Source organism: Cryptotermes secundus, unplaced genomic scaffold (assembly GCF_002891405.2).
Source record: "Cryptotermes secundus unplaced genomic scaffold, Csec_1.0 scaffold1350, whole genome shotgun sequence".
In the NCBI taxonomy this organism is placed as follows: Eukaryota; Metazoa; Arthropoda; class Insecta; order Blattodea; family Kalotermitidae; genus Cryptotermes; species Cryptotermes secundus.
The window spans coordinates 18,302-31,949 of NW_019739242.1; the positions used below are offsets into that span (position 1 = coordinate 18,302).

The following is a 13,648-nucleotide window of genomic DNA, read 5'->3' on the forward strand; positions in this document are numbered from 1 at the left end:
TAGGTGTTCCCCTTTTCCTTCACCTGAGGACGGAAACAGATCCAGTTTCCGAAACGTCATGTTTTTATTTGTTATCTTAAAAACTAGGACGATGGATAAAGTCCAGAAACCCAATATATCATTCACCATTCTGTTTCCTACTTGGTTTCTTTCTTGGCTTTTTCTTGAACCCTGAAGATGGGTATAATATGTTCCTCCAGACCACTGATACATTTCTACTGTCCTACATGATATCACATTACATTAGATAGTATTGTCTGTAGTTGTCATCATGAAATCCTGAATTTCATGTAAGAAAACAGGCTGGTTTTTAAAAACTCATCACTCAAGTGCTGATGGGGGTCATGGTGATATAATAATAACAGACACCACAGAAATCCATGGAGACAGGACATTTTGGAAACCCCTATATAGGTGATTGGCACTGTGGCCAGATTTTGAACGTGAAGATTATGCAACTGCATGGTATCCGATAAATGAAGGAACAGCTAAACAGTTTTATGCTTCTTTTCAGCCCAAGATTTGACAAAGTTGGATGTATCTCATAAAGTAGACGACTCCAGTGGGTCCATAGGGAGGCGTTATGCTCGGACAGATGAGATAGCCATTCCATTTGGAGTGACTATTGATTTTGATTCTCTCAAATCTCCACATTCTGCAACTCTGCGTGAGCGTGATTCCATGGCACAAGTTAGAATACCTGTAAGTGAGGCCTTTCAGGCACTTAGTTGAAACTGGGCCAGCTCGCCTCATTCAGAAGGTTGCTTTGGTCACCAAATGTAAAACAGAAAGTAGAAAGTGTGATGACAGAGTGGGACATTGTTTAGCTTTAATAATGTTAGGTGAAAAGTATCAGTTATAGTACTCCCTATTATGCTTTTTTTTTTACCCTACTTTTTCTTACATCCAAATTTTAACTCAGTACTTCATTCTCAAATGCCCTCAACTATTTTCACCATACTGAAGAAAACCAGGTCTCATAAGTCTTTCCTAGAACTTGTTTTGTGCTGTGTTAGAATTGCTTTGGTTAAATTGGTGTGAGGTGAAGAAAGTGAGTAGGGTCACATCAAGGAACATCATGTGAAGAGTTGTGCAGGGCTCAGTTGTGCTTATGTTCTCAAGGAACACGAATTCTGGATAAAGTAAAAAAACAAAAGTAAGTAAGTAAAGCTATCCCTGTACCAGGCCGTGAAGGCCGATAGGGTTGTGAGATATTGAGGGTCCCACACTATCTAGACAATTGGCTCAAAGATGGCGGTAACATTGTCAGCCTTACGTGCCGGCCACGCTTTACTCCCCACAAATTCTGGATAGAACTCATAAAGCCTATTTCAAGACCTACAAATCTTTTGTTGTTAATGCCATATGTGGTCAAACAAATTGAACTGTTACATTATAAAGTTGCCACGATTATACAGTGAGGAGGAGCAACCATAAATAGGCACCATTCATAAAATAAGGCTTTTAAGTAATGATTTTAATTTGGCAGTCACCTGCCTTGTTGTCAAAACCTTTATTTTAAAATCATGCCGGTTTGTATGTTTCAGCTTGATGACCTACCAAAAGTGGTGCGTGATTTAGCGTATGGGAAGACTACTTGGAGTGCTGTGGAATATATGTTCCCAAAGTTTGAGCAACAAGAATCAGTAACAAAAGCTGCGTGAGTGGAGTGGGGATATTGTTGATACATTATAAAATGCCACAATAAACATAAAATTAACAGTATGCACTTTTTTAATTTCCTCCTCCATTGCAACAAAGAAGTTAGTGTACCTTACAACTTTCTCTGTAGTGCCCATATTGTGATATCACAGTATGATAAAGACATTTTGGTGATAAGCTTATGTGGCTGAAACAAGGCAGGTAGTGCAATGGGAGACTACCAGGGTCAAATAAATGCCATAAATTTTGAGGAATGGGGAATAAAGAAATTAATGGCTCATCTTCCCCCTCACTAATTGTCCTTGACATTGCACCTTATTACTGTCTCCAGACTGACAAACCATCATCACATGCAGTAGAGGCAGACATGACTTCCTGGTGCCACAAGAATGGTGCGAACTGTAACAAGACTGAGAAAAAATAAGCGCACAACCTCCAGTTGAAACTCATACAGTTGTTATGACTATTTCCTGTGTAATTTAAATGCCACAGAACTCCATGGGCCAAAATAAAGAGGACTATGCATGGAAACAATCATAAGAGACCTGAGGCTGCAAAAATTACAAGTGAAAAAGATGGAATGGCACTTGTGACAAAGGAAGACAGGGAACAGTTTTATGAACACAGAAACAGTTGAAAACCAATATTGGAAAGGAGATGGGAATATTCCAGAGATGACAGACCATACTGTCATTAACCTAGGTCCTGGCAGTGACAGTGATAATGACTGTGAGAACAGTTATGCTTAATCAAGGTGAAACTGACACTTAGTACAGTAATATTATGCTGGATGAAGACAGTGATATGACACTTGCACAGCCACGGCAGAGTTAAGCAGTGAATGTTTTGGCTCAGGTAGCAGCAGCTAAGCCATGCTTTTAATGGTTCAGATTTCCTCCATTCCTCACAAGTCTGAAGATTAGTCTTTTACTGTAGCCTTAGTTTTTCTTACTGTATTTCTGAACACATCTGATACNCATGTTTCAGATTCCTCAGAAGTCTGATACCTCCATGTGTGTCCACAAAACAGTTATGTTATCCAAAATTTTGCATTTACTTAACCATAATCACGGTGGTGAAGACAAAAATGTATTGTTCCTTGCACCTCTTGGATTAAAGAGCATCATTAGAATGGTACATGGTATTTTCCTTACATGTCCATACTTTATTCATTTATTTTTACAAAACAGTCAAGTTCTGTTCCTACATAATCCATTCCAATATGTTTCCTGATGTTACTGCTCCTGCTATACATGTTCAAAACAAATTGGCAACACTACAGAATCTCCCTACTCTTTCTTGCCAAACATCAAGAGATATTAATCTTACTATAACTGAAGACTAGCAGCTATTAGCCACTCAGTCCCATTTCTTAATGGAGCCCATGCGTTTACTATAGTTGGTGAGAATGTTTATCAAGATACAGATAACATTCATGCAACTGTTATAGTAAAGTGACAAGTCTTAACTAACAATGTATTTTGTGAAAGTCTTTCCATATTTAATTAAAGTAAAATGCAACAGACATACTATTTCTATTAGTTTTACACATATAAAATGTGTAAAAAAAAACAGTCATACCAGAATAACAGAAAAGTTCCACTGACAACTCAGTCAGTAGATCAAGTCCTTGCAGTAAGGTGCATTCACATTTCCTTACCAAAGGTCACAACTGCATTCTCATAAAGCTTGAGGTACTTGATCCTACATATCCTGCACATGAATTAGCACACTGCTTAACAACAGAGATTGCTCTCAGATCTCTCCTTTAGGAAAAGACAGGGACCATTGAGAATGTAGTCCAGCTTGATTGATTATTAATGTTTATATAAAAAAGAGGAAGCAATTCAAATGCTTCTATGTCAATTGTACCATGTAAAGTTTTCTTCTTAGTTTGGATCCATATAAAGATGTCTGCACACTTGTGATATTGGTATGTCTGAGACAGGAGGTATACCCCCTTCAGGTACCATTTTGTCCTGTAGGCTGACTGCATGGGGATCTGTTACTGTGCGAAGGTCACCAAGTGGTGGTGTCATGGTGAGATTGATAGCAGGGTAAATGACAGCACCAAACAGTGCAATTGCCAGACCAACATGAATCGGTATAGCAATGGCCCAGTACTTCTGTGGCCAGTATGTAAGTCCCAGAGAATGCAAGAAACTATCAGGAATTATGGCCCAAACAAAATAGAGTGCAAGGGCTGAATAACAGCAAAGATACAGTACAAAGCCATAAACAGCTCGGCTTGGAGTGGGAGCAGGTGTGTGTTCTGGCATTGTCAAGTCTGCAGAAGTTCACACGAACATGTTACCACAGTCTTCAAATTCATCCAACCAGGCATTGCATGCCACATTAACTTCTAGTAATGGCTGTACTCTTCACTTCTTGCTGGTCCAAACTGCTCCATTGTTTCAGTAAGCAATATCAGGTTCTCCATAAGTGAAGTAAGAGAAACTCGCAGCTCACTGGCTTTGGAAGCACACAAACCTCTGAAAAAAAAAATACACAAAAATCAATGCTATGTTGTAATTTAAAGTTAGTGGCAGAAATGAATCTGTGGGTTGAATGCATGCCCTACAAAAAAGTAAATTAAAGTATTATAAAACTGCTGTTTAATTTTAAAGAATACTGCCACGCCACAGCTTAAGCGGTTAGTCGCTGGCTTCACACTGCTGCGGTCTAGTCAAGTGGGATTTGTGATGGACAAAGTGGCACTGGGGCAGGTGTTCCCCAAGTACTTCAGTTTCCCCTGCCAATCCTCATTCCATCAAATTCTCCATAAGCATTATCACCAGTACAGGTACAATAGGACATATGGAAGCCGACGTGCCGAGGGGACCTAATATGGATTCCACCTCACACTATATGAAATCTCAACTATTGTACTCTACTGTAATCTACTGTAAACAATTGTAGGTATTGTAACTTTATTCTCTTATTGTAATCAGCCAATGTACAGTAACTGACTTGTCCTATATCATGTAACAATGATCTATAGAGACAAAATAAATAAATAAATTATTAAGTGATATAAGAGGCCCTGCAATGAACACTCAGTTTTTTATTCTTGGCACGGAAACTAAAATTTTTGTCTGGCTCTGTGGCACATCCAGTCTCCTAATGAGTATCATGGAGCTCTTTCTCTAGTAGAAAAGGCGGCCACAATGTGAAAATGGCTGTTCACATCTGCCTACCACCATGATCAAGAACCTCAGTGTTCTCTCTGTATTTAAAAAGGTGAATTGCTTGGGTATGTGAGAAACATTACTCTGATCATACAGCTGGCATTGCACTAATATCACTTACATATGGGAAATAGTGAGCTACAGACACTAAGAACATTTGCTTGTGCAGATCCCAGAACATGAGCTTGAGCCAACCGATGACAAACTCTACCAAAATTGTATACCACAATATTAAACTACTATAGCAATCACTCTATTACTATTTGTATAACTTGAATTAATGGAAATTGTACCCAGTTCTTTGGACTAAGTAGATGGAAATACAACTCCTTGGTTCTTAATATTCTAAGTTTCCTCACATTTTTAATATATTTCCTTCCAACTGTATGTTCTTCTTCACACCACTTCTCTTTGGCTCAGGATCAACTCGCAGAACCTGATATGCTATATCTGCCTCCCTAATTGATGGGAATGGTACACTAATTGTGCTGAATTATTAGTTAAGTCATACATTCTGTAATACTGGCCTATGCATAACAATAAAACCACACTAACTCCACAGAGCTGGGTCCTTGTGAAGCCACCAGTTGTGCAGTTACTGAAGAATTTCCCAACATTTTATAAGTCCTCCTAAGGTCCCTGTCCTCAGTCAGATGCAGTCCATACCACCCCTCCTATCCCTCTAAGATCCATCTTAATATTATCCTCCTACCTACATCTAGGTCTTTCTAGTTGTAGGCCTTCAGGCTTTCCCAACAAAACTGTATATGCATTCCTCTTCTTCTCACCCATGAATGCTACATGCCCTACCCATTTCATCCTCATTCTAGCTGGAGAAGAGATTATAAACCTCCTAATTGCACAGCTTTCTCCATCCTATCACTTCATCCCTTTTGATTCAAATATTCCCAACGCCATGTTCGTCCCTTAAGTCACAAACGCATTACCCTAATTGTCTCCTTGATTTCCATCTGAATCAAAATCTGACCTGTTACTGCCATTCCCAAATATCTGAACTGTGCCACATTTACAAAGGCTCTATCAACTGTCTTCCACAAAGGCACATGGCTAACGTAATCAAAACATTGGTCAAATATGTTTCGACCAAACATCACCTCTTATCAGGCTTACATTTCTCTAAAGTCTAACCTTGCATACCACCTGATCGCTCTGTCCATCCAACACCCGTATTTGTTCTTTAAATGGGTTTTCATAATTACTAGTGCAATGCATAGGCCAACACGCAAAATACCAAAGGATACGCATTCAATTCACCTATCACGTCCATATTTCGTATGTACAATAATGCGTGAAATTTCTCTTTTCATAGCGCTCCATACAATTTACAAAGTAGCCATGGGTCACTAAGCACGTTCCAACTGTTCCAACTATTGACAACACACCTAGCGACACCTAGCCAATCCACACTCATCGCCCCTCACAGCGCTCACAGCTGCGGACGGTACAGGGTACACGCACGAATTACTAAATTCAAAGGAACGTACCTAAACTTCACAGTTTTTCGTGTTGTTTCTGATTCTGCAAGTAGCCAATAATACCGAGAGGTATCGCTAGTAGTGTTGTTATCAGTGGTCCTCACCGTCCTGACCCATTATCCTATCGCTAATAATACTGAAAGGTACCACTAGTCCCACTAGTAGTGCTATTATTCTTACTTGCCTTAATCTCTGTCATGTTCTGCACTTCTACACCTTACCAATCCCTGTTCTACGCAACGTGTTGTGACGTCACTAGAATAATTGGCGAGAACGATGAGAAGGGGTTGAAGAGAGAATAGTGTTTCGTCGATTTGTGCGTGTAGGCAGTTAGTCGAAACAGGTGCTGAGTAAATTTTGGGTTTCAGGAATAATATGTGATCTGCTTTTCTAGTAAGGTGTTCATATTGTGCATCAGTGACAAGAAATGAGTGACATCGTGCAAAACAAAGCGTTAAGGATGCTTCGCAGCTTGCTGTCAGTGCTCATGGTCATTTGAGTGAAACAAATGGCCTACTTAATGAGGCTTTCTAAACTGGAGTAATTTAATAGTCTGCACAGAACTTACGGTATTATCATGTTTACTTCATACAACACCATAAGTTTATGTAATTTTGAACTCCTCTTTTTTTTTAACAGTTGGCATTTTAGTTATGTAGAGTGTTAATTAGAAAATCTGATTTCAGGATCAGAGGTGAGCCCTGCATATCATAATGATAGTGTTTACCTATATAAAAGCGTCATATTAATATTGTGGCAGTTTAACGGCTTCATTTTATACATCGTTATGAAGTGGTGGGTGACCATGGAAAGCATTTTACTTTTCATAAGTGATTTTTTTTGTACTGATTTCTTTGCTTCATGTGTAAATTCTCACTGAGTTAATGCAAAGTCCAATTCAGAAATATTGTTTATGGCTTTACAGAAATCACTTTTGTATGAGGAACAAAGGCAACAACATTAAAATATTCTTCTTATAAAAAGATCTACCAGAAGGTACTCAGAAAAGAGAGCCCTTAGAAACTTGCATAACAAATTATATACATCATATGCTTCCATTTTCATAGAGTATGTACTACTTCAAAAAAAACATGCAAGTGGCAACATAAACTGCTTTAAACCCACTCATAGTCAGTTACAAGACACAGACCTGGTGTTAATGTACCAATTACTGATGTTAAAGTCTATCAAAGAGCAGTCTGCTGTTCAGGAAGAAAAAGTATACAGAATCTCAAAATTGAACATATATATTTTTTTACAATCAGTGCAACAATATTTCATTATTTATTTATTTTTATAGCACCCACTACATATTTCATATACAATTTGTGTATATGCAACAGGATACGGTCCTTGAAAATATCAAAATTAAGAGCTTATCTATGATAGACAGCAGTTTATCAAAATAATCCATCATGAGTCACACTTCTTATTCTATTGAAGAATTAGATTACTAAGGAATGAGCAACACTATAGTGAAGCATATAACTTAAGCCTTTATTTAATTGTCTCTGTGTACACAAATTTATTGGGGACGCGGTAGCGTAGTTGGTTGATGGGCTGTGCTAGAAGCCGGAAGGTCATGGGTTCAAGTCAGTTGACCTAATCCTTCCAGCCACACTAGGCCCTGTGGTTTACTCAGCCTCTAACAGAAATGAGTACCAGGAATTAATTAAATAATTTTCCTGGGGAGTAAAGAGCAGCTGGCACGTAAGGCTGACAACCTTACCGCCATCTTTGAGCCAATTGTCTAGATAATGTGGGACCCTCAACGTCTCACAACCCTATGGGCCTTCACGGCCTGGTGCAGGAATAGCTTTACTTACACAAATTTATTAGTCAAAAGGATGAGAACGATCTCGTTGAATGTTCCCACAGTATTTTGAATAGGTGGAAACTGTTGAACGCACGTGGCATTAGCAATGGTTGAGGTTGCCATTTAACATTTGAAGAGGTATACATTGCCAGGTATTCACCAAATTCCTAAGTAACTAATCAGTGATGTTTTAAGATCTACAACCATATTAATTATGTTGGGAATGAGGGAGAATTATATTGTAATGTGGATGGACACAGCGTTGCTAGGTAACTGACCACGAAACACCTCATAAGGCAACGATGGGAGTGCGGCATTTTCTATGGAGTCCGTGCCACGACCACCAGTTGTAAAGTAACTCTGATGAGTTATACTAGATATAGGGCATAATCTGCTGGACTGAGCCTGGACTGATATAGGCCATGTATATATTTAATACATTCATTATCATGAATTAACATTAACAGGCGCAGTACACTTTAGAACAGTAAAAGCAACACAAGACGCCACGAACAAACACAGGACGATACCAAGGTAGGATGAAACAACAAAATCCTTAAAATATATATGTATATATACAATAGGATTGCTGAAATAATACAATACCCATAATATATTTGCAGAATCTCCTTCTCAAGATAGACAGGCGGCACAGGTTCAGCCCCTATCAAGAAAGATGATAGGAGAAGGGACACGAACCTACTTGGTTTATAAATTGTAACTTAAATAACAAAGTTTAAAAACTTAATATACCAAGAAAGCTGCTGTAGTTGTGGAAAAGTTGGATTTTGTATATATTGTGCATTACAAACTTTGTGTGTATATGTATTTTAACACTCAAAACACCCATTGTGATAGTAGTTTCCAAAAAAGTATCGATGTTCCCTCTGATGATGGTCTATAAGGACCGAAACATGTAAGGGCTTTGAGTTTTCAAGTAGTAAAAACTCCAATAGTCACACTGGACGGAGTTGTTTTGTCTTTGTAATCTGTTATCATGTTTAACATGTAAAATGTAAATATCCTTTACATTATGACAATGACTTACTACTACAGTCATGACAAAAGACAGGCCCGTCCTCTCGTCAGAGAGGGCGCCCCACAATAACTAGACCTAAACTGTCAAACAGTCATAAATATCTGGTCATGAGCCCCAGATTGGGCTCGACACCAAGATTGACTGACTGACTGAGCGTCAGTCGCAATGTGACTATGACTATGACTTTGACATATGAGTTAGCTGAAGTCTAGCAGTTGCCGAGAACACTTGACCGAGATCAGTGGGAAATGTGATAGTGATGAAGAAGCGTCTAGAGGACATTATAAGTGACAATAATTGGCACACTGTGAATTGTCTAAGTGTAAAAGCGAGTGCCTAATAAACATTCCCCAAATCCAAGTTATTTGTCGCGTCACACACCCAACACGCGACAACTGGTGTTACAGAAGTGGGATTGAACGTAAAACACGCAATCAACACGCGATTTAGACAAACAAAAAATGGTCTCACAGAAGATGATGGAACTCCTGCTGAAGGAGATAAGAGCCGGCCAAGAAGCCGCAAAAGCCGATATGGACGCCAACCAGCCCAAGGCGGACTCCAAGTACGAGAAGATGACGACCAATACGAGGGCCATGCCTAGAGGGAATGAGATCCGGCCAAGAACAACTGCTGGCCAACCAGGCAAAGTGATGGCCTGGCTGGAAGACAAAGAGCCGATCTTAGAGGACAGGAAACCTGAGGTGGCCCAAAAAGAAGAGGTCCATAAAGAAGACACCACAGTGATGCCGGTCAGAGGACCGAAGAAGAAACGGCATAAAGGCCGAAACTTAGCTGCAGGGCATCACGTACAGCTGGAAGAAAGGATCCGGGGAAGTTGTGGATCCCAGAGAAAGAAGTTCGCTGTCACCTGCATGGAGGCGACATAGGAAAAGTGTGTGCATGCCAAGAGAAACTGGCTGTCACCTGCAGAAGGACGACCCACCGTGCAAAGGTGGCACGGTTTAAGGAAAACGCCGTCGGGAAAGTTCGTGCCGGCGACAATGTGGTACGAGGAGCCATGAAAGAACGGACTCTCAGGAGGAAACATCAACCGAGACCTGAATGCAAAAGTGGAATTAAGGACCGAGGCGGTAAGCGGCCGCTATATGAGAGAAAGAAGAGGGCAACCAGGATGTTCGGCGGGTTGCGGAGAGACTCGACGCTGTGGGGGTATCGGCGTCCTCCGGAGCGGCAAAACGAGGATTGGACACACAGAAGGGGCCGACTCCCTCCGAAACGAAAAAAAAAATGATAACAGCGCATCGAGGAGGAGCCGGTAACGTAGAAGAACCGGCCTCTGCAGCGAGAGAGAAAGTTAGGGATGAATGTAATACGTCGGGATCAACGAACGCTGGACCATGGAGCTGCTCGGGGCGAACACCCCTGAAGAAGGGGGGCGGAGGTGACGCCTGGAAGATGAACACCAAAGAAAGGGAAGTACCGTTAGCCTGTTCGGGACGAACAACCTTTAGAAGGGAGCAATGTAACGTGGATGGACACAGCGTTGCTAGGTAACTGACCGCGAAACACCTCGCGACCGAATACATGGAAGACAACAATTGGAGTACGGCGTTTTATATGGAGTCCGTGCCTCGACTGTTGCTATGTAATCGGTCGGTAAACACGTTCCGACAGTATAGGCTGTTTTCTTTGTGGTCCGCGGGAGGCCTGTGTAAGGGGGTTCATTGTACTTGGACTTGGACTCGGACAGACTAGTTAGTTAAGTCTAGCAGTCGCCGAGAACACTTGACTGAGAGCAGCGGGAATTCTGATAGTGACGAAGAAGCGTCTAGAGGACGTTATAAGGGACAATAATTGGGACACTGTGAAATGTGTAAGTGTAAAAGCGAGTTCCTAATAAACATTCGCCAAATCCGAGACCTACTTTAAGTTATGTAAAATTTTAGGGTTTCACGGCGGTGACTATGAAGAAACCAGGAGGAACGTATCCTCCGAAACGTCGGTTAACACAATATCTCCACGGCGCCACATCCCAGAAGACTGCTTTCTGCTTGAAGTTATTTGTCACGCCACACAGCCAACATGCGACAATATACTATACGAATTCTGTGAATACACATTTTTCAACAACCCAAAGACATTTGGTTGCCTCCAGAGCTCTCGATCAAAACATTCCTCGTCCTTAAGGTTTCTTGTTTGCATGTTACCCCTAATCTCCTCCCTCCGTGCGTTGAGTAGTCTGTTGTGCTTCCTTTTCCACTGTGGATTCCATTTAGCAACTTATCTAGCAATTCTGCACTCTCCTCCATTTGCATAACATGGCTGTACTATCGTAATTGCTATTCTTCTATTTCCTGTAAAATGGCCTTCTTCATCGAAATGACTGCCGCTGTAATTGTTAAAACATTAGATATTACATCCATTGTATTTTATCAGCATTATATGTATATACAGGTGGGTCAGAAAGAATGGATGGATTTCAAGCGACCGTTACGCCGTGACGGGGTGGCGGAGAGTGGGGCGGGTGACCGTTGGGTCGACGGGAGAATGCAGTTTCAGTTGGTAACATGGAGTGGTAGGGTGCACAGCGTGCGTTCATCGTAGAGACGTTTTTGAAAAATAGTCTGTGATCGCCGCTCAGCGAGCCTTCCACACTCATTTCGAGCTCGGACGTCGTGATAGAATTCCTACTCGGAACACAATTTTTCGATGTGTGGCTTCATTTCGTGCCACAGGTTGAACCTTAAAGAAGAAATCACCTGGACGGCCACAGAGAAGGACCGCCGTGCAGTAACCGTTACAAGTGCTCGTTATGTTGAAACGTTACAAAATTTCCTGCAGCCAAGGCTGAACGAGCTTGCTGTTGATGCTGAGGACATTTGGTTTCAACAAGACGGGGCCACTGCTCACACTGCGCGACTAACAATGGATCTCCTGAGAGGGCTCTTTCCGGAGCACATCACCTCGCATCGCGGTGACATTCCTTGGCCCGCACGACGTTCGCCCGATCTTGCACCCTGCGATTTCTTCCTTTGGAGCCATTTTAAGGCGGAAGTCTATAAACATCGACCACATACACTGGACGAGCGGAAAACAGCGATTCGAGAAGAAATCGCGGCGATTCCACCAGGTATCACCGCGAGAGTGATGAATAACTTCAGAAAACTCCTCGACGTCTGTATCAGAAGCCAAGGACGTCATGTGGATATTATATTCCAAAAATAAACTGAATGTATTTGCGAATCTGATGGTAACAATAAAATTGAGATTTAATGAAGCCTTACCAATTTTATTGCCATGTGAAATCCATTCATTCTTTCTGACTCACTCTGTATTTTAGCATACAAAAACATTCTGTAATAATGGCTTCCGATTGTATTGATGTCCCTCTAAGGATGGTCTGTAAAGACTGAAACAGGTAGGGGATGAAGGAATGAAATAAGAAAAATCTTTACTAGTCCCACTGGACAGAACTGTTTAACCTCATATGTTCTTACTGTTGATTTGTATATTAATAATTTTGTTGAATGTGAAATATTTCTATTCCATAAAACTGAAGTTAGCATGCTAATAACTCTTGTTGTTTCACTAATACTTTTTTTCAATTCCAAGGTCAGATAAGCCATTGACTTGAAGTATTGATCCAAAACTGTTTTGCAGTTGTAATTGTATTCCCAGTGGTTTGCAGTTCCTCTGAATTATCATTACCGAAATATTCTGTTTTCCCATTATATCTAAGGCCCCATTTCTCATATTCTTCCAGTTTTCTCCCTATGTAATTAGCATCGTCTACCACTCTAATAATTACAACTTGTATCGGCAAAGAGTAAGTTGTGCACATAGCTGTTGGCTTCAAGTTTTATTCCTGTTCATTTACATTTCCAAGACCAGTCTTTCAGTATTGTATCTGTGTATATTTTGAACGGGGTTGGTGACATTGGGAACCCTTGTAATAAACCCTTTGTGTTACAGAATTAATTTGACAAATTTGACCTTATTTTTATTCTTCATTTGTTATTGCTATACAGGGTGTTTCACGACTTTAGGGCATAACTGCAGGAGGTGATTTCCTAGGTCTTTGTGATCAAAAAAGTTCATGTAAACATGTGTCCGATTTTGGACAGTTATGGAGTTATGGCCGTTTTAAACTCAGAATAGAAGGTAACGATTGAAGAAAGCAGTCTTCTGGGATTTGGCACCGTGTATATGTGGTGTTAACCGACGTTTCGGAGGAACGTATCGCCTCCATCTTCAGGGTAGAAGAAAAAATATAAGAAATCTGCAAGCGAAGGGACCGTGAGAACCGATAAAAGCAGACTGTTGGAAATATACACAGCTATGTGAGAGAAGAGAAGGAAGGGGGGAAGGGCAAGTATACAAGTGAAAACAGTAGTGTGGGAGGGGGGAAGGGAGCTGGGACAAGCATGGTTTTTGTGTAGGGGAGAGAAAGGCAAGGTTAAAGGCTGGGCACTAACCCGTAAGC

The 13,648-nt window shown here is 40.8% G+C and overlaps 3 protein-coding genes across 4 annotated transcripts in view; 2 read left to right on the forward strand and 1 right to left on the reverse strand.

Moving 5' to 3' along the window:
- LOC111871860 (glycine--tRNA ligase) overlaps nt 1-2,632 on the forward strand; it is a gene marked incomplete at its 5' end in the record, with an annotated part of 16,819 nt that extends 14,187 nt beyond the window's left edge. Inside the window, 2 exon segments of the mRNA XM_023865236.2 lie at nt 515-702; nt 1,548-2,632. Coding sequence (XP_023721004.2) covers nt 515-702; nt 1,548-1,664 — 305 coding nt within the window.
- A 919-nt stretch (nt 2,633-3,551) lies between these two features.
- On the reverse strand, nt 3,552-3,941 carry LOC111871857 (phosphatidylinositol N-acetylglucosaminyltransferase subunit P). Its single transcript, XM_023865230.1, has one exon. The coding sequence runs from the start codon at nt 3,939-3,941 to the stop codon at nt 3,552-3,554; it is 390 nt and encodes a 129-aa protein (XP_023720998.1).
- Nucleotides 3,942-6,391: 2,450 nt separating this feature from the next.
- LOC111871861 (ADP-ribosylation factor-like protein 5B) overlaps nt 6,392-13,648 on the forward strand; it is a 14,333-nt gene continuing 7,076 nt past the window's right edge. Inside the window, exon 1 of one of the 2 annotated variants that reach the window (XM_033754444.1) lies at nt 6,392-6,415. The gene's annotated coding sequence lies outside the window, so the exon portion shown is untranslated. Of the gene's footprint in view, nt 6,416-6,531; nt 6,916-13,648 lie in introns of those variants that run through there. The other variant, XM_023865238.2, reaches the window with a different exon arrangement.